General features: G+C 33.4%; 1 protein-coding gene across 3 annotated transcripts in view; it reads right to left on the bottom strand.

Annotated features, from left to right (window-relative positions):
* The window catches only part of LOC126890744 (transmembrane channel-like protein), a 164,957-nt gene that overhangs the window by 124,376 nt on the left and 14,243 nt on the right, over nucleotides 1-26,338 (bottom strand). Inside the window, exons 1-4 of one of the 3 annotated variants that reach the window (XM_050659916.1) lie at nucleotides 24,743-24,997; nucleotides 21,862-22,009; nucleotides 3,748-3,931; nucleotides 3,377-3,626 (exon numbers count right to left, since the gene is read on the bottom strand). In XM_050659916.1, coding sequence (XP_050515873.1) covers nucleotides 3,377-3,626; nucleotides 3,748-3,931; nucleotides 21,862-21,895 — 468 coding nt within the window. In that variant the 5' untranslated portion in view covers nucleotides 21,896-22,009; nucleotides 24,743-24,997. Of the gene's footprint in view, nucleotides 1-3,376; nucleotides 3,627-3,747; nucleotides 3,932-21,861; nucleotides 22,010-24,742; nucleotides 24,998-26,338 lie in introns of those variants that run through there. The other 2 variants (XM_050659914.1, XM_050659915.1) reach the window with 2 other exon arrangements.

Genomic DNA, 26,338 nt, shown 5'->3' with positions numbered 1-26,338 from the left:
TTTCTGTTTCCAGTGCGTTCCTCCTATCTTTTTAATGTCATCTCCCCATCTCATCTCGGGTCGTCATCTTGCTCTCTTTCCTATCCATCGTCTCCATTGTTGTATCGTGGTTTTCCATCTCTTGTCCGTTTGTCTGGCGTTATGACCTACGAAGCTCCATTTTAGCCTGACTATATTGTCCTGCGTCTTTGACTTTCGTTTTATTTCTTACTCAGTTGTTTTGCTTTTTGTCTGTTAATTTTACTCCTAACATTGCTCTCTCCAAGGCTCTTTGTGTCTTCATTATTTTATCCATGTTTGCTTTGGTCAAGGTCCATGTTTGGTATGCGTATGTGAGAATTGGGAGTATGCACTCTTGTGTCCATACCACCTCTAAAACCAAATTATGTAAAGTATGAAGGCTCAGAACGAGATGGTTGGATTATATGGAAGACGAGGTAAAAACCATGAACATAAGACAATGGAGAAGAAGGGCACAAGAGAGATCTGAATGGAAGGACATAGCCAGACAGGCAAAGACCCATCCAGGGTTATGATGCCAAAAGAAGAAGAAGAAGAAATATGTATGGTAGTATCAGTTAGATAACTCAAGATGGAACACTCGATGCTGCTATAAAAGGCAAAAACATACAGGGTAGAAAAGCCATATCCATGATTAACGGCATTCTGTGGCACCAAACAATATCTAAAGCGAACTAACAACTCGTATACAATCCCATACTTAAAAGTGTAATCACATATGGCAGTGAAGTTTGGCCACTGAAACAAAAAACGGAGAAAATGTTACTAGTAACAGAAATTGACTTCTGCATAAGAGCAGCAGGCAAATCAAGAAGAGATCGGATACCAAATGAGAGAATACGAGAAATGATGGGAGTCACACATACAATAATTGATGACATAAAAATAAAACAACTAGTATGGTATGGCCATGTACAGAGAATGACATATGACAGGATCCCTAAACAGATTTTGTCATGGACACCACAAGGAAGAAGAAAAAGAGGAAGGCCGAGAAGAAACTGGAGGGAGGGAATTGAAAAAGAACTAGAGGAAAGAAAAATCCCTCCAGGTCTATGGTTAAACAGAGAAGAATGGCGGTTAGGAGTCGGGAGGCGTCGGAGAACGCTGTAAACCTATAGTAGTAGCAGTGGTGTCATGGCAAAATTAGCAGTGCCGGAACACACTAAATTTTTGTTTACAAAACCTAAATTCTCCATTTATTTTTTTTTCTTTTCTTATCCAGTGCCAGAACGGCGTTCCCGCGCGTTCCCGCACCATGACACCACTGAGTAGTATAGTAGTAGTATGAAGTAGCAACGCTGACTAAAGCAATGATGAAAAAAGCTTTTGAGGTGCGGCTTTACCGAAAAATACTAAAAAATGTGTTACTTAGACCGAGATATGAAGAAGTGAACAAAATGAAATAAAGGTATGAAAAGTAGAATATTTAGGCAAATTGATGAAAGGGACAAAATACTAACTTCTACAAGTTATCAAATAGTTCAAGTTCAAGTGCCCTTTATAATAGCTGTAAATATAATACAAAACTCATGATAATCACCAACCTAGAAACAAGACGGTACTTTAAAAAGAAGACGTAGACTAATAATTCTTTAAAATAGAACAGTTATGGATCGCAGATATCTAACATCACTACTACACTATCAAATTGAAGAGTACAGGGGAAAAACGAGGAATGTCACTTTCTCATTAATTTTGGATTTTCTCGCCATATCATAAGAGTTAAACCTTTATCGATGATTATCTCAATATGTATTATTGTGTTTCAATTTATCAATCAAAGATAGAATAAAAATTTTAATTTTTTTAATATAATGCGGGCACATAAATTTGATACACCCTGTATATTGATTGGTAAATATTTATTAGAAGTTAGCTTTCACGCAAGGTGGTTTCTCCTTAATGAAGTTTTCCATGAAGTATATTAAAAACATTTTTGTAAATAAAAGTGAAGTGGAAGTTATTTAGGATTATTATTTTAAACCGATTGTTTATTACGGGAAAGGTAGAAGCCATAGGTAATTAGTTCTTAGAAAATTAAGGTAAAGAAAGTTTGGAATTTTAATCTCTTTTTGTTTAACCCCGAGTAAATTTTGTAGAATTTCCCGAAAGTAATTATTATGATGGTAGGAATATTTTTGAAAGTATGAGTGGGTTTTTCGAATGAAAAAGAGAGTGGGGAAGAAGAAATGTCTCTGATTGGTTTGGCAATTTGGAATGGGAAGGAGAGAAGGTTGAATTTTCAGATAGTTTTGGAAAGAGGGATTATTGTGTTAGCGGCATTCGAGAAGAGCAGTCAAAAGTTTTCGTAAGTAGTTCAGAAGCAAGTACTAGTGGTTGTTTTGATAGTGAGAGTAGCTGAAAAGTGGAACGAGGGACAAATCAAATCGAGAAGAAATACCTCTTTGATTCTGTAAAGTCCAAGAGAGTAAGTTACAAGAATTACCGTTATTAAAATTATTTGTGACACCAAGTAAAAAAGATACTTGGGTCTCAGCAGATTATTGTTGAGAGAAAGAGAGGAGAGAGTTTTGGAGTTTATTGAACGAGTACTGGCAAAAAGAGGCCTGGCTTGTGTTTTGGAGAAATAGTTGCTGGTATCCTGCTGGATTGTTTGCTGAGAACGGAGAGGGCTTTGATTGGTAGCCTAACATAATCAACAAGGAGGGGCTGTTTGGGTCAAGAGGAGACATCATTGTGTGTGAATCAAAAAGGTCAGTCAATAACCTATGTGATAGATTTTCTTTATAATCAGAAGTTCAATTTTTTTACGTAAAAGCATATGCATTTAAGATTCCAACATTTCAAAAATTTAATAGGAAGTAGGTATAAGTAATTTGCGAATACCAAATTTGTTTGTTTAGCTTGTTTTTTATGAGGGGTATCAAGAACAAAGCGATAAATATTTGTTTAAATTAGATTAATTTATATGGTAAAAGTTTCTTTTGGACAGTTATGCCCACAGGATTTAATTGATAAATTTATAGAGCATTGCTTTTGATAATAAAGGTATTTGTATGTGTTTATTTATGATTTTTCTATTTATTTCCTTTTCCTATTTTATCCCGATAAGGATCAACTAAGAGAACTGAAGCCACGAGAAAGGATAAGTATAACCTAAGAGAATTTAATTAAATTTTTTTTGACAAAAGGCACCCTGAGATTTTTCTTAATATTTTTATGTATGATTTGCGTTAATTAAATAATTGATCAAATAAATAATAATTAATATAAAAGTAATAGAAAGCAGATCATAACAGTATAAAACGTGACATCCCTTGTTTTTCCCCTGTACTCTTTAAATAATGTAATAATACTCAGTAAACTGCAATAATAATAATGAGTTACCTACCTTTATTAACAGAATATGCCACCTTGCCAACCAATCTTTAGTGGATCGACTTTGAGCTAAACGTTCTTGTAGGACTCCTTCATGTTTCTTAATATATGCTTTAGCCTGAATAACCAACTTCAACTTTTTCCTCATGTTCCAAGGTTGCATTCTGACGTTACTAAGCACTTCTTTGTGCAATTTAATATTTTCAAATATCTCTTCCTGTGTTGCTTCAGCTGCTATGTTTTCATCCATTGTAATAGCAGTACTACAACATTGAAACGTCAAATTAATATAAAGGATTTTTCATTAAAATTGTTTTATTACTATAAAATATAGTTCATATTAAAATGTCACATATCCATATTTAAATTTAGATTTAAACTTACTCTCCGGATGAATTGGTAAACACTGAAGCTCTCCTTGCTGCGCCCTCTGCGCTAGGTAGGATATCTGGTGTAAAAGGTGAACTGGATCTTCTAGGTTTTCGTTTAGATTTTCGTTGGGAGGCTGTTCTTTGTATGATTGCATTAGCACTAGCTGAATAATCATCGTCATCCGAATTTTCGCCATCTAAAAAATTAATTCAATAATCTAGTTGAATATTGAGTACTTCAAACATTGAAGAAGCAGAGGTAAAGGAAGCATTAGGGAATTAAAATATAGAAAATTGTCAAGAGAGGATAGAATATCGAATGAACTTCTAAAGTACGGAGGACAAAATCTGACCAATGTAGATCAAGCATCCTAATACCTCTCTTCAAAAAGGGACACAAATCGGACCCGAAGCGCTACAAAGGGATTAATTTATTAAACCCAACATTAAAATTAACATTCAAAGTGATAACAAACAAACTGAATAAAATTGACAGAAGATCAACAAAGTTTTAGTTCGGGAAGATGATGCACCGACGCTATATTTATAATGATGCAGGTTCAAGAGAAGTCATTAGAATACAACAAACCGACATATTTATGTTTCATGCACCTTAGGAAGGCATTTGACACGGTCAAATTAAAGGACATTTTCCATTTATTATACAAAAGAGAGGTACCTTTAGGAATAATTAAAACGATCTAAAATATCTACCAGAATAATACACTAAAAGTAAAAGTAAAAAAAACTAAATAACCTAATTGAAACTGGTAATGGGATAAGACAGGACTCCCTTAGTCCTCTATTATGCAAACTAATCATGGATAAAATAATAAAAAAAGTAAGAACTAAAAAAGGATACTAAATGGAGGAAAAACAACTTAAAATAATTTGCTTTGTTGACGACTCAATACTAATCTCTCAAAGTGAAGATGATTTACAACGTATGATGCCCCAATTTAATATAACTGTCAGAAAATTGAACATGTTAATTTCCCCAAAAAAGACCAAATGCATGGTTATAACAGCAAATCTACTAAGATGTAAATTAGAGCTGGAGGCTTAGATAATAGAACAAGTCTTCTCCTTCTTCTTTTTGTATAGACATGACTATCTGTATTTTCAATTTCCTTTAGTAAGTGGTCTTTCCATCGTTTTCGTGGTCTTCCCACTGATCGTCCTTCTATTGGGGAACCGTCTCTCGCTGTCCTTACTACTCTATTTGTTGTCATTCGGCTTATGTGGTCATTCCATTCTATTCTTCTGTTTTTTGCTCAGTTATTAATGTTGTCCACCTTGCATCTCCGTCATATATCTGTCCCATAGCTCTGTCCCATAGCCAAGTGAATAAAGAAAATAGACCCACAGGTTGTCTGAATGAAACAATATGGAGCAATAAACATAATGCGAAATAAAAATGAAAGGCAGAATTTACAGTTTACAATATACAGAAAATAGTCATTAGAGGGGAATAAAAGTCAAAAATAATGCTAGAAACAGGAGAGATGAAACCTCTTCGAAAAATTGATGGTGAGACACTATGGGATAGAGGTAGAAGTCCAGACATAAGGCGGAGATGCAAGGTGAAAAACATTAATAACTGGGTAAGAAACAGAAGAATAGAATGGAACGACCACGTAAGCTGAATGACAACAAATTGAGTACTCGTAGTAAGGGCGGCCAGAGACGGCCCAACAGGCAGACGATTAGTGGGAAGACCACGAAAACGATGGAATTACAATTTACTAGAGGCACATTGAAAAAACAGACAGAGACATGTCTACACAAAAATAAGAAGAAGAAGACTTTGTATAATAAATAATGAGTTGTTTGCCTATACCGTCTCAATGTTAAGATTTCTGCCTTTATTTTGTAATAAACCTTTTATTTTTCTTCAGTTTTTGTCGTCTATAAATCCTATTGACTGCGTACTATTATTTGAATAATAAATTGTATATAATACATTGTATATAATACATTGTATATTGTAATGAATTTGCAATTTACTGTACAAATTACATATTACATAAAATTTAATTTAAATGTATTCATTTATTCCGAAATGTAAATTAACGTATGCAGATGATACGTTTTCGCACACTGCTATAATGTCATTTATCTTGCTGACCGATGGCCCTACCTTTGCCCTTATTTATACGAGTTATAAGTAGTAATCCTGTATTAATTACATGGATTTGGTTTTTAGTCACGTCGATATCAAACCGTCCTATCATGAGAATAACGTTTAGAATTTGGAAATAAACTTTTCAAAACAAATATTTAGATTAAGAGCCTAGCCGCAAAATTTCGGACCAATGTTTTTTAAATGCCTTCATTTTTTTTCGACTCCTGAGAAAATTAATAAGTATTTTTGAAAAATTTAAACGCAGCATGAAAGATTAGAATAGAAATATGCTTTATTGACATGAAAAATTTTACAATTTTATCGACAAGGCTTATAGTAAAAAAACTTAGTCAAAAAAACAAAACAGTAACGATCCAATTTACTAAAATTACATAAACCGTCAATATATTTAAATAATAATTATAATAATGAAGTTAAAACAGAAATAATAAATTGCAAAAATTTAAATAAATTGCAAATGCATAGTGTACCTAATAATTAATAAAAAAGGTTTAAAAGTTAAAAAGTTAAGCTGCTGCATATGACACCCAAATATAGATAAAAAAATAATAAAATACTACTTGTGCAAAAGGGTACTGTAATTTCTTAGTTATTGACTAAAAAAATCTTCTACTGAATAATATGGTCTTTCAGACAGGTAGGCTTTTGTCAGTTTACGGAATTTGTGGAAAGATGGTGCCGATTTTAGTTGTAGGGGGAGATGGTTGTACATTTTTTTTTGCGGAATATAATATCGATTTCTTTACTAACTCCGAGGACGGGGTCGGCAAATAGACGTCAAACGTAGAATTTCTCGTGAAGTAGTCATGATTAGGTCTTGGTGGAAAGACATGTAGATGTTTTCGAATTAAGCAAACAGTTTCTAAAATACACAAAGATGGAAGGGTTAAAATTCCGTGATCTTTGAAATAACTTCTGCAATGTGTTGTTCTTCTGAGGCCAAACAGATATCTTATTGCTCTTTTTTGTAATTTGAAAATAACATCGAATTGGGCAGCTGTACCAGAACCCCAAAAAGGAAGACCATAACGAAGATGTGACTCGAACAAAGAAAAATATGTTATTTTGGAAGATGCTAAATTGAGTTCATTCGAAACAGATCTTATAGCATAGCAAGCTGAAGAGAGTTTCTTCCGTAACAAATCGATATGGAGGGACCATTTAAGGTTGCTGTCTAAAAAAATACCAAGAAATTTTACAGAATCAACGGTACTGATCTGGCTGTTATTAAGAGGTAAGGGTTGAAGAGCTCCTTTATAAGACAATGCTACTGTTTTATCTACGTTAAACGAGAGTAAATTTGAGTCAGACCAAGTTTTTATTGTAAGTAGATCAGAAGTTATAGTAGCATGAAGAGTTGCAATATTTGAGTTGCTCCAAGTGATACTGGTATCATCAGCAAAAAGAAAGATTTTTCCATCGATTTTTAAATTAGTGATGTTATTAATAAAGATAAGGAAAAGTAGAGGACCCAATACTGAACCATGAGGTACCCCACATACAATGTTTTTGAGACTAGAGTCTGTATCATTTGCTCTAACCAGTGGCGTGCTGGAACTTTTCGAGCGGCGCGGTGATTTTATAGAAAAGCGGCCTTCCATCCTCATTTTACCTTCTATTATCGGGATTTTTTATTCGTTATTTATAAAACAAAAATACAAAAATATAAATTATTTTTAAATCAAACATAAGACTTTGAATTCAATGAAATTTTTTTAAATTTGCCATATTTTTTATTTAGGAATAAGCAATCTTACAAATAATAAATATTATCACCTATCATCACATATCACATAATAAAATATACATAGTTTCAAAAGTTATGCATTACCTAAAATTATGCTCATTTTTAATGGGTAGTTGATTTTTTCGTGAACGGATTAACGGATTCCGCTATATTTTTTACTATTTTAGATTTTTCTTTGATATTTACCCAGTTGGGCAAAGGTTTACTCAAACTTCTTTTTTTTTAACTTATACCGGGTAGAAGAAAAGATATGTTTTTCTTATGTTAAGTTTGAGACACCCTGTAGGGAGGACAAGGTATAAGTGTACATCGAAATCGTATTGTAGTCTTATGTTTTGTGAACATTTTGTTTTTTGAATGTCCCTGATATCTTTAGAAACATAGAAAATGGACAGTTTAATTCTTTAACATGACATGTTTTATCTGAAACAAAACTAAATTAACAATAAAAAATAACAGCTAACAAACCTTTAAAAACAGAGAGGCATATAACGTTAACAATTCTGGTCGAAACCTTAAAATATTTTTGTCGACCAAGTAGCGGTATGCGCAGCGCAACATAAGAGAGACGAGATTGTTTAATAGAGGCTCTGTGATGTTTTGGGGTGGACTTTCCTTGAGAGTGAGTACGTATTTGGTGTCTACGTGGAGGCTCTTTAAATAGGGAGAGGTACATTGCACAGATTTTCTTTATTTGAACACTGTGTTCCTTTCGCACTATAAATAATTTCATCTAAGTTTATGATAAGAACCTCCTCACGTATCGCATGTCATCAGTTAAATCACATATTAAAGAGTAAAACCGTCTAGTTTCTTTGTTATTAAAGATATCAGAGAAACTAAAAAAATAAAATGTTCACAAAATATGGGACTACAACATAACTTCGATGTATACCCACCTTTGTACGTTTTCCTTCCTACAGGGTGTCTTAAACTTTTGTTTAAGTTAAAACACATGTTAAAGAATAAAACCGTCTATGTTCCTTGTTTCTAAAGATATCAGTGACATTCAAAAAACAAAATGTTTTTGAAATATTTAAAAAAAAAATGTTTATTACATCTAAAAATTTTTGGGAAAAATTTTTATTTGACCGGCCTCAAGAGGCCGCAGCCTCTCGGTGATTGCACCGATTCATTTATATGGCCAGCACGCCACTGGCTCTAACCAGTTGTTTCCTATCATCCAAGTAAGATTGGAACCAATCTAAAGAAATGCCTCGAATTCCGTAGAACTTTAGTTTTTTTATCAAAATGTTGTGATTTACACAATCAAAAGCTTTGGCGTAGTCACAAAAAACGGTGGCAGTGTGAAGATTATTGTTCAGTGCTTGATAAACCTCATGTAGTACAGAAAACATGGCATCAGTGGTGCATTTATTATTTAAAAAGCCGAACTGATTTTGTGATAAAATGTTGTTTTCAACTAGAAAGGACATAAGTCGGGCTTTTATGAGTCTCTCAATGATTTTGGAGAGTACCGGTAGTAGTGCAATAGGTCTATAATTGCAGGTATTAGATATTTCACCACCCTTATGAAGAGGAATAATGATGGCTGTCTTCAGGCACTCTGGAAATTGACCTTTCTCAAAAGAATCATTAATTAGTGAGATGAGGACTTCTAACACATTTTCTGGAAGATTAGAAAAAATTTTTATCGATAGACCATCAGTACTACAGGAAGATTTGCTTTTGATACTATTGATTGTTTGGATCAGTTCAGATTTATCGACTGGTTTTATAAAGAATGAATTCGAGACCTTTCTTGAATTAGGGAGATAGGAAATGGGATCTTGTTTTGGCAAAATAGTTGATGTAATATTTTTACTCACATTAACAAAGTTTACATTATTACCGAGGGCCGAAAGTCCCTGAAAACTTCTATGTTTATTTTAATAAGTTACAGGGGTGAAAAAGAAGAGAAAATTAAGTGTGATTTCAAATATCTGATTTGAAAGAAACTTTTTGGCTATTCTAACTGGGTAATAATGTAATCTATTATTCTGCGTTTAAATTTTTCAAAAATACTTATTAGTTTTCTTAGAATTCGAAAGCAATGAATGCATTTAAATAGCATTGGACTAAGCTCTCATCTCGCATTATTTTTTGTTTTTTTTTTTTAATTCAATATCATTGTTTAAAAAAGGCCTCAAAACCCTAAAATTAGCTTTTTTCGATGTTTTTAATGACATATTTACATTTTATGCTTAAATAGTACGTTCATCAACGGTAAAATATTGCAAAACCTCCAAATTTTAAAGAACAGCTTGAATTGACATGAAATTTGGAATACACATAGTTAACAAGTCAAAGAAAAAATACGTTAACCTGAAATAACCAAAAAATAAAGCACTTTTTGGGGAACACTTATTTTAACTTATTTAAACTGAAAAAATCTTCATATTTGTTTTATAAAAAAACATTCTAACATCAGAAGTGAACAAGTTATGCTCAAAATAAAGTAAGTCCTTTTTTTTTGGTAAAAAAATCGCGAAAATCAGCTCCTAATTAGTATCTCAAATCAACTTAATCGTTACCACTTCACAAGTTTCTTTACTCGTGTATGTATTGTTTATATGACCTGTAAGTTTCATCGGTTCAAAGTCCTTATTTTTGAAAGGGCTGTAGTTAAAAGGACTTGAACGAGTCACTGATCACGAGTGTATGCAAATTTAGAAACACCAAATCTTAATCAATTTTTGTCTTGCAGAAAAATAAATAAATACAAGATATTCAGAAAAGTAATGCTGACTTTTTTTGGTTTTTGAGATTTTTGGTATCTCTAACAATTTTTAAGTAATTTTGGTAAAAACCATTTTTTTCAAAATTAAAAATTTAAAAAATTTTACTTTAAAACCAAATTTTTTCAAAAATAAGCACTTTGAATCGATGAATATTACAGATCATATAAACACGATATAAATAAAATAATTTGTGAAGCGGTAACGGTAAATTTCATTTAAGTTGCTAATTAGGGAATGATCTTCCTGATTTTTTTTGCGAAAACAAAAAATACCAACTTTATTTTGAGCGAAACTTGCTTACATTTGACGCTAGAATCTTGTTATAAAAACAGAAATAAAGCCCTTTTTAAACACTTTAAAAAAGTTATAATGGATTTTCCCCAAAAAGTGCTTCATTTTTTGGATATTTCACGTTGAAATGTTCCATTTGAAATTTAGCGAATATGAACTTATTTTTCATTGGCTATAACTCTGGTTCTTCGAAGTCCAGAGACCTCAAGCTTACACTTTTTTTTTAAATTTTTTACAGGCTATATTTTTGCTAAGAATATTTTTTTCGACATAATACTTACTTTTTGAGTTATTTGCGAAAAACCGTCTAAAAACGTGGTTATTTTGTTGAAAAATTAACATATTTACTCGTAAATAACTCGAAAAGTGTGGACTTGGCGAAAAATCTCTATAGAACAAAAGTTACTTAAAATTAATAATTTTATCCATTTCCGGTCTTATTTTGGACATATATTTTTTCACCTCCAAGAGGGGGCGAAAGTCACCCCCAGGGCAAAAGCACAGATCGGCACCATATCACTTTTTTCTTTGACGTGCTAGCTATGCGTATGCCAAATTTCATGTCAATTCAAGCGGTTCTTTAAAATTTACAGCAAAAACCGTGAAAGAATGTACTAAAATTAAGATAATATAAAGTAAGATAATATAGAGTAAGATAAAGGCTAAAACGGCGCAGATGATTTAATATTTTATAAGGTGAAAAACGTTACTTCATTCTGCATCAATTATTTGTTAGAAAATAATTAAAACTAAATATACTTTTTTTAAATCATAAAAATTTGAGACCTCACGTACGAATTAGATAAAAAAAGTTTCTGCTAAATATTAACAAAGCACCAGTACATCCATTTGAAGATGATTTTTTTTTCAAATGAGACAAACAAATAGAAGTATTGTTTAAAAACTACTTGACTGATTGAGCCCATCTTTTGCACATATTATACGCTCTGAGCTTCGCTGGTGGCGCTCCTAGCGGATTACTAATTCAACTTTCACCGGTAATTTTTAAATTTATTATTTAATTGTTATCGCTTAACATTTACAACACAAAAAAGTAATTAAATTGTAATCGATTTTTTTAAGATTTTCCTAATCATTTTGACGTTCTATTAATAAAATATGAGTTTCTTACTTCGGATACTTTCACAATTATCGTGTAGATGGCGCTAAGATTTTTAGATTAAATTATAATTACACCGAGAGAACAATTTCTTTTCTCCTAAAACACCGATTTCTTTGAGCAATATTTCTTAAAAGTTAACATATCCTATTAACTTAAACATACCGGTTCACATATAAAGGAACGAGTTTTTTAAACACAACTCAATAATTTCTTACAGATAATTTCTTCAATACTAAGAAATGCATTAATGGTTACATTTAATTTTCTTATCCTAAAGTTTTTATTTCTTAAATTGAAAACTACAAATATTTTGCAGTATAAGAAATATAATGTTAAGTTAATCCATATTTATATTTGTAAGCAAGAAATTTTTTTGCAATCAAATAAATATTTTAAACCACAAGAAATAATTCTTCAGAAATACCCTATGTAGTAACTGTGGTTATAAAATAAAAACTTTGTCATTAATGCCGAAATGTTACTTGCAAATAGATTTTCTTCCACAAAAGAATTGCGCAGATTAACTATTTATGATTTAGTCGTCAGTCCGTCAGTGTTTGTGGTCAGTGTTTGTCAAGATGGCGTGATATGTTCATGTTCATATAGATGGATGTTGGATTTATTGGTGTACTTTAAAAATTAACGGATATTTTGAAGGTACGTACATATACATATAGGTATTAAATAAAAGTAAATTGAGTAATTTAAGATGTAATAATAATTGTAATTAAGATGTAATAATAAGATGTAATTGATTATTATTAGTATTAATAGTTCTTATGTGGGGCCGTGTATTTGTTTTTTTTTGTATTTCCTAAATTTGTCAAAATAAATATCTATATTTTTATAAAAAAAAAATTTATTAAAGTAAGTTTACTCTTTCTACATAACGATTTTGTTTTAGTGAATTGCTGATATACAAAGTGCTATTAACAAAAGAAGGAAAATTTAAGGAAGTTGAATTTGCCTATCCATCCTTTTATTGTTGTGTAGAAGCCAGTGGTTTAAGAGTGGAGGAAATATTTGTATGTAATAATAACGTTTTATATCTTGTTTTTTTAATAAATAATGATTTTACCTTAACACAATGATTTATTTCGCCGTATGTAATATCACTTTATTTTCAAGAAATATTAACTTAACTCTAAATATAGGTTTATCTCTGTGAAATATATTTCTTAACATTAAATAAATAAATTATTAATATTAAAATAATAATATTCCTTACTAAGAAATATTATTGCTCAGAAAGAATAGTTTTCTAATGTGTAGAAAATATATTTTTATGACTAATAAAATTAATTAACATCAAGTGTAATTTCTTTCTGATAAATGGGTTTAAAGTTTGCCAGAAAGTGATAGTTCAATCATCTTTAAGATATATTTCTTTGGCTATAGTAGAATTTATTTGAAATATTTTAGAAAATTATATCTTACATACAAAGATATATTTCTTAGGCAATATGCCAAGTCGATCTTTCTTAAATATTAATACAGTTTCTTTATGTCAAGAATTTTTTCTCTCGGTGTACATATTACGGAACATTAAAAAAACTTAAATTCAGTATTTAAAACGTAAGTATATTTAAGGTAAAAATATATACCACAGCTTTGACCAACTAATATTTTTTATAATTAATGTTTTTAATTTTAATTTTAAATTAATCACTTTGATATTTATGTCAAATTTCCGGTAAACGTTTACAGACTTGCCACTACTAGCGCTCGTGAATTTGTAAATATCCCCTCTACGTACGAGCTCACAGCGTATAGGTCTGAATCCCGCGTATGAAAAAAAAAGTTGAATAATAGCAAGCTGCAAATTTGTTAATAGCTTAAGGGTGTTTAGTCGGAAAAACTTTGATATATGGGAACACTGGAACAGGGTCAGTTTTAATTGTGGAACAGGTTAAAAATTTGGAACGGTGAGACCACGAAAACGGCACATTTATTTTGTCCGACAGAATAGACTTAAACTCTCCGAACAGAGATTAAACTCTCATGCAAAAATCAGACTGGTATTTATCACCAAATGGGCGTTTTAATGAGTGAAACATGTAGAATATGTCAAATGACAGGAATTATGACAGGTGATAAATAGCAGCCTGATTTTTGCATGAGAGTTTAATCTCTGTTCGGAGAGTTTAAGTCTATTCTAACGAAAAAAAATAATGTGCCGTTTTCGTGGTCCGACCGTTCCAAATTTTTAACCTGTTCCACAATTAAAACTGCCCCTCTTCCAATGTTCCCATATATCAAAGTTAATCCGACTAGACACCCTTAAGCTATTAACAAATTTGCAGCTTGCTATTATTCAACTTTTTTTTTTCATACGCGGGATCCAGACCTATTATAGTAACTACCTAAAAACTCACATTGTGAAATCTGAAAAAAATGTGTATTGTTTATTTTAATAATTACAGACAATTTAAAAAATGCATATATTACTTTTGGGTTTAATTTGCAATAATCTGTTTGCTTATAAACATTTTCTAATTTATAAAATTTCATTTTAAAGAGCAAATATTTTCAAGAATGTGGTCTGTTAAACGGTTTCATCTACAATGCGTAGTTTTTTCACAATATCGAAATGGATAAAACACTCGCTTTTTTGCTAAAATATACTAATAATAACCGTCACGTAGTAAAAATTTCGATATCCACGAGATGGTAAACCTTTTCTATTGACTTCCCCAGATTTTATTACAGTTTTCTCAGGCACTAAGAAGTTTTCGCCAAACACATTGACGCGAAATTTTGCACCTACGCCCTTAAAATTAAACATTTTTTTAGAGTTTATTTTTTAAAATTCACAACTCACCTGTACAAGTATAGTCCTGTCGCCAGGGGGGGTACAACGGCCTCCTGTATTCAGATGGACTTACCCAAGATTTTTTTATGTATTTTGACCTGTAGAACACGAATTTTTTGGGTAACAGTTGATCCGGATGTCGATAAGATTGTTATAAACCAAGAAGTTGAGGAATCACATAACAGCGATTTCTTGCAAAAGAAAACATTTTTTTGTATTTTTTGGGCCTTTCTAACCAAAAAATGTTCCTACAAATTTTTTCGTAGGATGCATAGTTTTCGAGATAAACGCGGTTGAACTTTCAAAAAATCGAAAAATTGCAATTTTTGAACCCGAATAACTTTTGATTAAAAAATAAAATAGCAATTCTGCTTACCGCATTTGAAAGTTCAATTTAAATTATATCGGTTTTAATTATTTGTATTGCTAAAAATTTATTATTTTATTGTTAAAACAAAGCTATAAACACCTAGTGCTTGAGTGATGTTTTCAATGATTTCTCATTTAAAATCGAATGAGTAGGTAGATTAGGTAAAAGTGCAAGCGGCGCTATTTCTACGTAGCATGCATTAAAACGCATGTATTAGGCACGGGAAACACTATGTGTTTATAGCTTTTTTTAACAATCAAAAAATAAATTTTTAGCAATGCAAATTGTCAAAACAGATAAAATTTTACTTAAACTTTTAAAGGCGGTAAGCAGAATTGCTATTTTATTTAATCAAAAGTTATTCGGGTTCAAAAATTGCAATTTTTCGATTTTTTGAAAGTTCAAAAGCGTTTATCTCGAAAACTATGCATCCTAAGAAAAAATTTGTAGGAACATTTTTTGGTTAGAATGGCCCAAAAAATACAAAAAAATGTTTTGTTTTGCGAGAAATCGCTGTTATGTGATTCCTCAACTTCTTGGTTTATAACAATCTTATCGACATCCGGATCAACTGTTACCCAAAAAATTCGTGTTCTACAGGTCAAAATACATAAAAAAACTTGGGTAAGTCCATCTGAATACAGGAGGCCGTTGTACCCCCTTGGCGACAGGACTAGTATGACTACATAATAATTTACGTGTATCGTGTAATTTACCATAGAAACCATAATCACATAAAATCACAAAACATGTGGATAAGGAGTATAAATAGTAGAAAATCAAACATGAAAAAATGAAAACGGCTACTAGTACCACAGCTATGGATGCCACCTTTACACTCCTTTCACACACTAAGAATTTGAAACGTGCGAGGGTTAGAACTCACCATGGCATTTTTATAGTGGCTCGAGCAATCCTATTGTACCTTTCTCATTACACGGTGGTTGGAACATTCGGTGTAATGTGAAAATTACCATGGGATTGCTTGAGCCACCATTGGAATGTCATCGTGCGTTCTAGTGATCGCACGTTCAAATTCTGTAGGACTGTTTCACATTATAAGAATTTTGAACGTGCGAGGGTTTTCTCGTGCGGTAGTTTTGAAGCAATTGTCCTTTTCACACAATAATAATTGAGTCGCACGATCATATTTTGCTGTGTTGTTTGGTATATTATTTTTATTTACACTTTGTGGCTGAGGTAGGCACATGATACGATGTCTGATATATATCTATATCATTACGATGTATCATTACAAATGGGTATTTTTTGTCCATACTTTTGTCCTAATGTACTGTAATGCGTATTTAATTCATTTGCAATTTCTATTTTGTCAGTTATTATTTCTTATGTTTTTAATTAAAAGTCTAAATTTGTTTTTATAATCGTTTTTCTACTAAGTTATTTGTGGGTTCTTGGATTAGCTCATACAATCTATGTAATAAACTATTCTAAATGGGAAATTAGCCACAATTGAACAAAAAAAATTATTTTATTAACGTTTCGACATCCGATTTGGGCGTCGAAACGTTAATAGAATTATTTTTTAGTTAAATTCTGGCTTATTTCCCATTTAGAATAGTTTATTACAAAAATTCCACAAGGAAACAACTTCAGAACAACATTACAATCTATGTTTTTCATGTACAAAATTTAAAAGACCCTCTGTCATTCACTCATTTTTAAATGTTGTTTTCCTCGTTTTAAATGTTGTTTTTAGATAATTTCACATGAGAAGTGACCGCCGCCCTACTCCAGTCTTTACCAAGTCGTTTACTTTATAAACTAAATATAATTTCGTTGAATAAAAGGTATTGTTATATTATATGGAGCGAAATCAAATTATACCGTTGCGGTTACTTTATCGTCGAAGAAAGAGAAATAAGAGGAACCGAATTCATTGAGTCCATCCTATTAACGCAAAAAGATACGATTTATATATTTTTATATTCACACATATTGATGGAATACCCTCTATATCCTGATATATATCATTACGATGTATCATTACAAATGGGTATTTTTTGTCCATACTTTTGTCCTAATGTACTGTAATGCGTATTTAATTCATTTGCAATTTCTATTTTGTCAGTTTTTATTTCTTATGTTTTTAATTAAAAGTCTTAATTTGTTTTTATAATCGTCTTTCTACGGTGTTTGTGGGTTCTTGGATTAGCTTATACAATCTATGTATTAAACTATTCTAAATGGGAAATAAGCCACAATAGAACTAAAAAAATGATTTTATTAACGTTTCGACATCCGATTTGGGCGTATTATTTTTTAGTTAAATTGTGGCTTATTTCCTATTTAGAATAGTTTATTACAAAAAATCCACAAGGAAACAACTTCAGAACAACATTACAATCTATGTTTTTCATGTACAGGATTTAAAAGACCCTCTGTCATTCACTCATTTTTAAATGTTGTTTTCCCCGTTTTAAATGTTGTTTTTAGATAATTTCACACGAGACGTGACCGCCGCCCTACTCCAGTCTTCACCGAGTCGTTTACTTTATAAACTAAATATAATTTCGTTGAATAAAAGGTATTAAGATATTATATGGAGCGAAATCAAATTATAGCGTTGTGGTTACTTTATTGTCGAAGAAAGAGAAATAAGAGGAACCGAATTCATTGAGTCTATCCTATTAACGCAAAAAGATACGATTTATATATTTTTATATTCACACATATTGATGGAACACCCTCTATCATCATCCAGCCTCAAAAGTCCACTGCTGAACATAGGCCTCCTCCCCTCGTTTCCAAACCCATCTATCCTGCGCCGCCCTCATCCAGTTTTTATTTACCTTTCTTAAGTCGTCAGTCCATCTTGTAGGCGGTCGACCGACGCTTCTCTTGTCTTCTCTTGGCCTCCATTCCAATAACGTCTTCGTCCATCGCCCATCTGTCATTCTGGCTACGTGTCCTGCCCATCTCCACTTCAACCTGGCTATCCTCTCGATGACGTCAGTCACCTTTGTTCTTCTCCTGATTTCTTCGTTTCTGATTTTGTCTCGCAAAATTATTCCTAACATTGACCGCTCCATTCTTCTCTGCGTGACTCTTAGTTTGGTAGCCGAGGCTTTAGTTAAGGTAAGTGTTTCTGATCCGTACGTCAAGACTGGGAGGACGCACTGATCGAATACCTTTCTCTTTAGACATGTGGGTAACTCACTTTTAAAAGTTTCTCTCAGTTTTCCAAATGCTGCCCACCCAAGACCGATTCTTCTCTTCAGCTCATGAGTCTGGTTATCCCTGCCAATCGTAATTTCATGTCCCAGGTATTTATATCTATCTACGAGTTCTATTTCCTTCCCACCAATACTGATGTTCTGGTTGGGTACCAAATTTGTCATTATTTTTGTTTTTGAGATGTTTATATTTAAACCTACATTTTCTGTAGCAACGAGTTCTTGTACCATCTCTCTTGCCATACCTAGATCCTCAGCTACTATGACTATATCATCGGCGAAACGTAAGTTGTTTAGGTATTCTCCATCTATTTTTATTCCCTTTGTCATCCAATCCAAACTCTTGGAAGCATGTTCTAAGACCGTATTAAAAAGTTTAGGTGACATTGGGTCTCCTTGTCTAACCCCCCGTTCTATTTTTATGCGATTACTGTTAGTATGTAATTTGACAGTGGTTGTTGACTGTAAGTATATTTTGTGTAATAATTTTGTATACCTATAATCTAGCCTGCATTCTTTAAGCGCCTGTAATATTTTGCTAAGTTCAACTGTGTCAAAGGCTTTATGAAAATCGATAAAAACTAGAACTAGGGGTTTATTGTATTCCACTACTTTCTCTATCAGGGTTTTTATACTTTGTAGACGGTCATTTGTTCCGTAATTTTTTCGGAATCCTGCCTGTTCTCTTGGTTGATAAGTCTCTAACTTTCTTTCCATTCTCTTAACTATTATTCGCGTAAATAACTTATATAAATGGCTGAGGAGGCTAATCGGTCTGTAATTCTCTAAATTGGCTTTGTCTCCTGCTTTGTGTAATAGAATCATAGTAGCGTTGTTCCAGTCTGTTGGAATATTGGCGTTGTGAAGGCAGATATTGAAAAGTTGTTTAATTTTTTCAAGTAGTATATTTCCTCCAATTTTTAGTGCTTCTGATACTATTCCATCTTCACCTGGGGTTCAATTATTTTTCATTTTCTTCAGAGCCTCTTTGATTTCTGATTTTGTTATATCGGGCATTAAATCCGATCCTTGATTTAATACCCCAGTTTTTACTGTAATTGGAGGTTGCGCATTGTCATCTTTTTTTCTTGATTTGTATAACTCTGTGTAGAACTCTTCGACTATTGTTAATATTTCATCTCTGTTTGTAGTTTCTTTTCCAGTTCTGTTTCTTAGTTTGTTGATTTCTATTTTTCTTTTTGTACGCTTACGTTCTTCAAAACTTTCATGTTCTTATTTTGCTCTATTGCTTGTTTTGTTTTTTCTACATTGTAGTTTCTTATGTCTTTTCTTATTGACTTTGTGATAGACTTATTTATTTGATTTAGCGCTTCTTTGCTGGAACTTGTATCTCCTTTCATCTGTCGTCTTAGTTCTATAAGGGTTTTAGTAGGTTGACTTAGTTTTTCATCTTTTTGGTTTGTTGGACAGTATTTAGTTTGAGCCTGTTGTATTGTGGTGATTATTTGCTTGTTCAGTATATTAATGTCTGTTGTTGTTGTATCTTTCAATGTATCATTAATATATTTTTCGAACTCCTGAATATTAGTTGGTTTTACCCATTTCTTTGGGTGTTTCTTATTTATCATTTTGAGTCTTTCCTTTTCGATCGATACCGTTATTTTAGTTCTTACTAACCTGTGATCACTGCTTGTGCTGAACTGGTTTAACACATTTACGTCTTTAAATAATTCTTTTTTATTTGTTAAGAAATAGTCGATTTCGTTCCTTGTTTTTCCATCTGGACTTTCCCAGGTCCATCTTCTGTGTTTTTTCTTTTTAAAGAAGCTGTTCATTTGATAGAGATTGTTTTCCAAAAGAAAAGTTAACAGTTGTTTGCCTCTATCATTTCTGCCTTCGGTTCCAAAATTTCCCAATATTATTTCAGAGGGGTCTTCCTTGGTACCTATTTTGGCGTTGAAATCACCGCCTATTATTAAGAAGTGGCCAGGATTTTCCTTGATTGCACAGGATATTTGGTCGTAGAATATTTGGACTTCTTTATCTGAATGGCCTGTAGTAGGTGCGTATACTTGAATGAACTTTAGGATATATCTGGTGCTCATTTTGATGTTTAAGTAGACCACCCTTGTTGATATTTGGTTTATTGACACAATTCTGTTCGCAATTCTTTTGTGAACAAAGAAGCCGACTCCTCCGACTGTCGATTCCTCTTCTCCTTTGTAGTACCACAGATGGCCTGATGGGAGTGAGATAAGATTCTCTCCTTTTTTTCTAACTTCGCTGATACCCACAATATCCCAATTCACTTTTGAAAGTTCTTCCTCCATTTCTTCGAACCTTTCTTCGGTAGAGAGCGACCGAGCATTATATGTGGCGATGTTGAGGTTTATATTTTTGACGCACTTTGAATAGGGTTGGTTTACACTGGTCGGGTTTGTGGCATTTAAACACCGTGCTTGCCTTGCATGTTGGTGAGTATTCATATTTATTCCCACGAGTAGCTGGGGATCGTTGTCGATTCCTGTAGAGCCCCGCGTACAGGAACAAGGCTAATTTTCAATGGGATTTCGCCCGGTGTCCCAAGAGCATCGTTAGCGGCCGCGTGACGTGCGACCATTCAGTTTTTAGCACGATAGCTTCCACCTTAACTTACGGGTTTTTTGCTGGTTTTCTCCATATTTTGTTGGGTAAGGTGTATAGGGAAGAATCTGTAGTAGAAAGAAATATAGTGACCCGTCTGCCTTCGGAAACCTAATCGCCATTCGGGGTCGGAAAAAAACAAGAGTTAGCCAAGAGAGGCTGATAGAAAAGATTAAAGACATTTCACTCAAGACAAGTTGAAGAAGTCGCCAGGTGCGTTTCATAAGCGTATGAGTATTGGTACGCTTTGTGTACACCCTCTATACTCAACGTTAATTGAAACTATGTAAAATAAAGTTCATTATAATATACTTAGCAGTTTTAATTATTGTTGTTATCAGTAACATATAAATAATTTTGCTGTACTTACCAAATGTGTTTTTTTATTTATCACCTAGTCGGTCAAATTCACTGTTAAGTGCACGGCATACACCATTCCAAGCATTTCTCGTCAAGTTTCTATCTTTATATATTTCTGTTGTTTTGTCCCAAAGAACAGGCCTAGCTTCAATTAATGTTATTAATATTTCACTATCCATCTGAGACATCATAATATAAAATATATGCACCTACTTCAAACAGCCACAAAGTGTAAATGAAAATAATGTACCAAACAACCAAAGAAAATACCTTCGTGCGACTGAACGACAGTATCATATGAAAGGATGCATTAAGTCCCCTATGCTACTGAGTGCGTAAAGACGGCACGGCTGCCGTCTGTTTTTGTAAGCGAGGACGGCATAAACACAGCGACTTTACCGAACGTTCCAACCACCATCTAGTGAGAAAGGCTCCATATGATTACATTAGCCACCATTGGAATGTCGTCGTGCGTTCTAACCCTCGCACGTTTAAATTCTTTTAATGTGAAACAGCCCTTAGTGTGTGAAAGGAGGGTTACTGTACCATTCACCAGTATCCCTTGTGCTACCACGAAGAAAACACGAAGGCGTTCGATGGAGCCTTCATCAATAGACCTTAGTAACAAATATTCTAACAGATTAGTGGCTTTATTACAATATACTTTATTCTGTGATCTGGTCAATACTAGCTTTAAAAAATAGTGATTAACTTTTTGATATTATTATTAAATTACCTGTATGCATACCGTGTGCGTTGATGATATCCATCGTTATGACTAACGGATTGAAAAAGTTTATTCTTGGAGTATTCTCACTTATAGATTCATCTGCAAATGTGACAGATAGACGATCGTTCGATGGTTGTGGCGAAGTTGGTTCACCCTGTAAATATGTCATATTGTTTTTATAAATATAAAGACCCAGTTAACCTGATTATATGGATAGCTAAGCATAACGTATTTACATTATATCGAATGCTAAAGGGAAGAGCTCTTTTAGATAGGCTACCTGAAAAAAATATGACGCAGTTCTATGTTTCGCTTTCATCAAGTCAACAGTTCATTCCTAATCATGTGCACAAAAAGTTCCTTAACCTTTCCTCACGTCCGCAACCATACTCAGCCCAGCATATACTCTTTGAAATTAATACCTATGTCACATCCACACTCTCCCTCCAAGATGGAATCTGTAAAGAGCCAATTTGGCTGCTTCTACAAAAGACTTAAAAATTTCTACATCTAATTCTGATCTAATTCAAAGCCGAAACCAAAACCACCAGAAGCATATTATGGCCTCCAAGTAAAATTTAAATATTAAAAAGTGTGTTCTTCCAATTTTGTGTAGTAAAATTTCCATATTATTTGTTTTTTACACATTTTAACTATCTGGAACATCCTGCCATATTTCTGGATTCAATATTTAAAGTAACAATTACAGCTATAACATACTACATATAGTAGTACACACATAAAAATAAAACAGTACATCCCCTATCTTACAGCCATACACTAGCTGGATACAAGTTTTAATTTAACACACACACACACATTTGAAATTAACATTTCCACCCTGAAAACTGAGGAGCAGATCTTTCCTTGGGGAGATCTCTCTTTATTACTGGGCTTAAGATGGGACATAATGTAATAATACAACACAATAATGTAAGTCCCGAAACCAGTCGCCATTGTCTAACATCTAATAAAAATAAATAGATTGTGAGTATTGGCCCTGTTCATTACCTAATTGTGTTATATTATTCTATTATATTAGGCCTGTTAAGCTTTTGTAAATAAATAAATGCTTACAAAAATTGTCAGCATTTATTTCATCATTCTTAAAAAATTTTAGCTCATTCAAAGAAGTGTTTCGTTAACTTAATGGATCATTGTATTTAACAACCTTCAAACTTTTAAATATACTCAGTGACATTAGAAGTCTTACACCCAGAAAAAATCATTTCTGGAACTTAATTTTTTGGCAACATGGTACATTTTCATCAAGAATGAAACGATAACATTGGCAAGACTTTTGATTGACATATAATCAAAAAAAAAATAATAATGTGTTTGGCGACCCCCTAGCTTAAAACACTTCTGTATACGTCTGGGCATTGACAAAATGAGATGATCGATGTCTGCTTGAGGCACCTCTTTCCAAGCAACTTGAATTTCATGGATTAACTGTGCCAGAGTCTGTGGAGGATGTTGCAAAGTGAACAGTCTCCTCCCCATCATATCCCACACATGGTCGATGGGCATTAAACCCACTGAACGGGGTATTGACAAAATGAGATGATCGATGTCTGCTTGAGGCACCTCGTTCCAAGCAACTAGAATTTCATGGATTAACTGTGCCAGAGTTTGTGGAGGATGTTGTAAAGTGGACAGTCTCCACCCCATCATATCCCACACATGTTCGATTGGATTTAAACCCACTGAACGGGGTAGCCACGGCAAAAAATTAAGGCCAGCTTCTTGTAGTTCGACGAGCAATATGGGGATGCGCGTTGTCTTCCTGAAAAGGGGCGTTTCGACGGCCGTCTAGATAAAGCACTAAAGTGGTTTGTAAGATGTCATCAACTTAACGCGCATCTGTCATACTACCTCGAATAAACAAAAGTGGTGTCATAAACAAATCGCGATTCATCGCTGAATGCTGCATTATGCCATTCTGCCACCCAATGCTGCCGTTCTCTGCACCAATTCCAACGATGATGACAGTGGTCCGCAGTCAAAGGAAGCACTCGTCGTGGGAGGAATGACAACAGTCCAAAGGCTCGAATGCTACGGTATAGGGTACATATTATAGTAACAAGTCTACCTTCTACTCCAAACCATTGATCAGAGATTTGACGCGTAGTAGCAAAACGGTCTCGCAGAGCCAGTAGTCTAAAGCGCCCATCTTGACGCCCTGTGGTACACCTCGGTTGACCAGTTGGTCTTCTTCGTGTTTCTCTACTTTCGTTTGTCCACACACGACATACTCGCATAACTGTCATTGCCGTACAATTAACACGACGGCCAATCTCGTCATACGACAAACCCATATCTCTATAGGCAATAATTCTACCCCTGTCAAAATTGCTAAAATGGTGGTAATTTTGGTGTTTTCGAACTCGAGACACATTCTTGCATTGAATACAATTAGACTGAGAAATAAAAACTTAAAATTTATGTACCAACCGGTCTTCATAAATGGGTCTTTTCACAAAAAAATTTAAAGATAAAACTTTATTTTTACAAAAACTATAAAAGATAAAACATTGATATTGTTATCATAGCATGCTTTAAATATAGTCATTGTGCTGCCAAAACATTAAGTTCAAGAAATAATTCCTTCTGGGTGTAACACTTCTAATGTCACTGAGTATACAAAGAGGCAAATTAAAATAATGAAAAAGCGAAGGATTCCAATAAACTACTAGATTTTGAAAGATTTTATATGTTTGGTGAGAGTTAAATGCTTTATATAATATATAATAGATATTTTATATATATTTAAAAATTTTAGGATCAAATTAGTTGTGAAAATTGACAAAGTAGTTTCCAAAGAAAATGGAGAATGTTTATAATATAAAGCAGAAATTATACCAAATACATAAAATCATATACTTACAGATCTATTTTAAAACACATTTGTCACTTTATTCTTACTTATTGATAATAATAACTTTTTAATCAAAACCTAAACAGCACTTTTTGCGTAAATCACAGAGCAATTCTTAAACACTAATTATTAGACAATGAAAACCAAAAATTCAACAGACCAATGCAAAAATTCCTACACTTCACTTAATTTCTGAGATTGTTAAAAGGATCGCAGGGTGAAAAGGATTGAATCTGAATCACGGAAAACCTTCGAACACGCATTTATTCAATCTTAGCCACACCTCCACTAACAACAGTTAATAATTTCTACCGGAATATTCTTTTTAATTTCGATTATTTCCTTTTACCCTCATATATGAGGATTTGTAGAGGATGGATAGAATGGAATTTGGACAGTCTAATATACTAATGGGCTTCGTCGCGTCTAGGCGTCTGTTGTGATACAAAGACATGTCAGTTATGGGAAATTTATTTTGTTATTTGTATGGAATTATGGTTGCTTTCGTTTGGAATAATAGTTAATAGGCCAGAGGGGTGGTGGAGTACGCACTTTTGTGCATTCGGTACCTTGACGTATTTTTATATTTTTTTTTTTGGTGCGTGTATTTGATTTTTCGAGGGTCATCATCATCATCATCAATCCGTACGCGCCCACTGCTGGAGATAATGCTTCCTTAGCTCTGTCCATCAGCGTCTGTTACCATCTTACATCTGGCGCTCCATAGCCCTCTGGGTTACGCGAATCTTGTTCACTACGTTTTTGGTTAGTGATAATGTTTCGGCTACATAAGTTAGTACAGGCAACACACACTGGTCAAAGATCTTCCTTTTGAAGCATATGGGCAAGTCCGATTTAAATACATAGTTCAAAAATGAATAACCATTTTCAATTTCGTTGCAAAACGAAAATACAGCCGAACTATATTCTAGTCCAATCAGAGAGTGCAGCAAGCACCTCTACCGGTTTCGAAACTTATTAGTCTCTCATCAGGAGGCACATATGCTGCTCTCTCTGATCCAACCAAAACAAACCACAGCTTGCAGTGCCGGATTGCAACGAACGAAATGGCATATATGCCCTAGCGGCAACTGCTAGCAAAAAGACTAAGTTTTCAGTCTAATGGCATATAAAACACCATAATGCTATTCTACATTCCACCAGAATGAAAACAATGGGAACCTTCTCTGGTTACACCACTGGTTACATCCGTATGGCTTGCAAATTGTAGAAGCCTCGGAGGTGTAACCAGAGAAGGTTCCCATTGTTTTCATTCTGGTGGGATGTAGAATAGCATTATGTTGTTTTATATGCCATTAGAGTGAAAACTTAGTCTTTTTGCTAGCAGTTGCCGCTAGGGCATCTATGCCATTTCGTTCGTTGCAATCCGAGACAGCACGCTGTGGTTTGTTTTGGTTGGATCAGAGAGAGCAGCATATGCGCCTCCTGATGAGAGACTAATAAGTTTCGAAACCGATAGAGGTGCTTGCTGCACTCTCTGATTGAACTAGAATATGGTTCGGCTGTATTTTCGTTTTGCAACGAAATTGAAACTGGTTATTCATTTTTGATTTATATTTACTCTGATTGGAGTACGAAGGGAAC

This window comes from Diabrotica virgifera, chromosome 8 (genome assembly GCF_917563875.1).
Source record: "Diabrotica virgifera virgifera chromosome 8, PGI_DIABVI_V3a".
Lineage (NCBI taxonomy): Eukaryota > Metazoa > Arthropoda > Insecta > Coleoptera > Chrysomelidae > Diabrotica > Diabrotica virgifera.
This window is presented reverse-complemented; position numbering and strand designations above follow the sequence as displayed.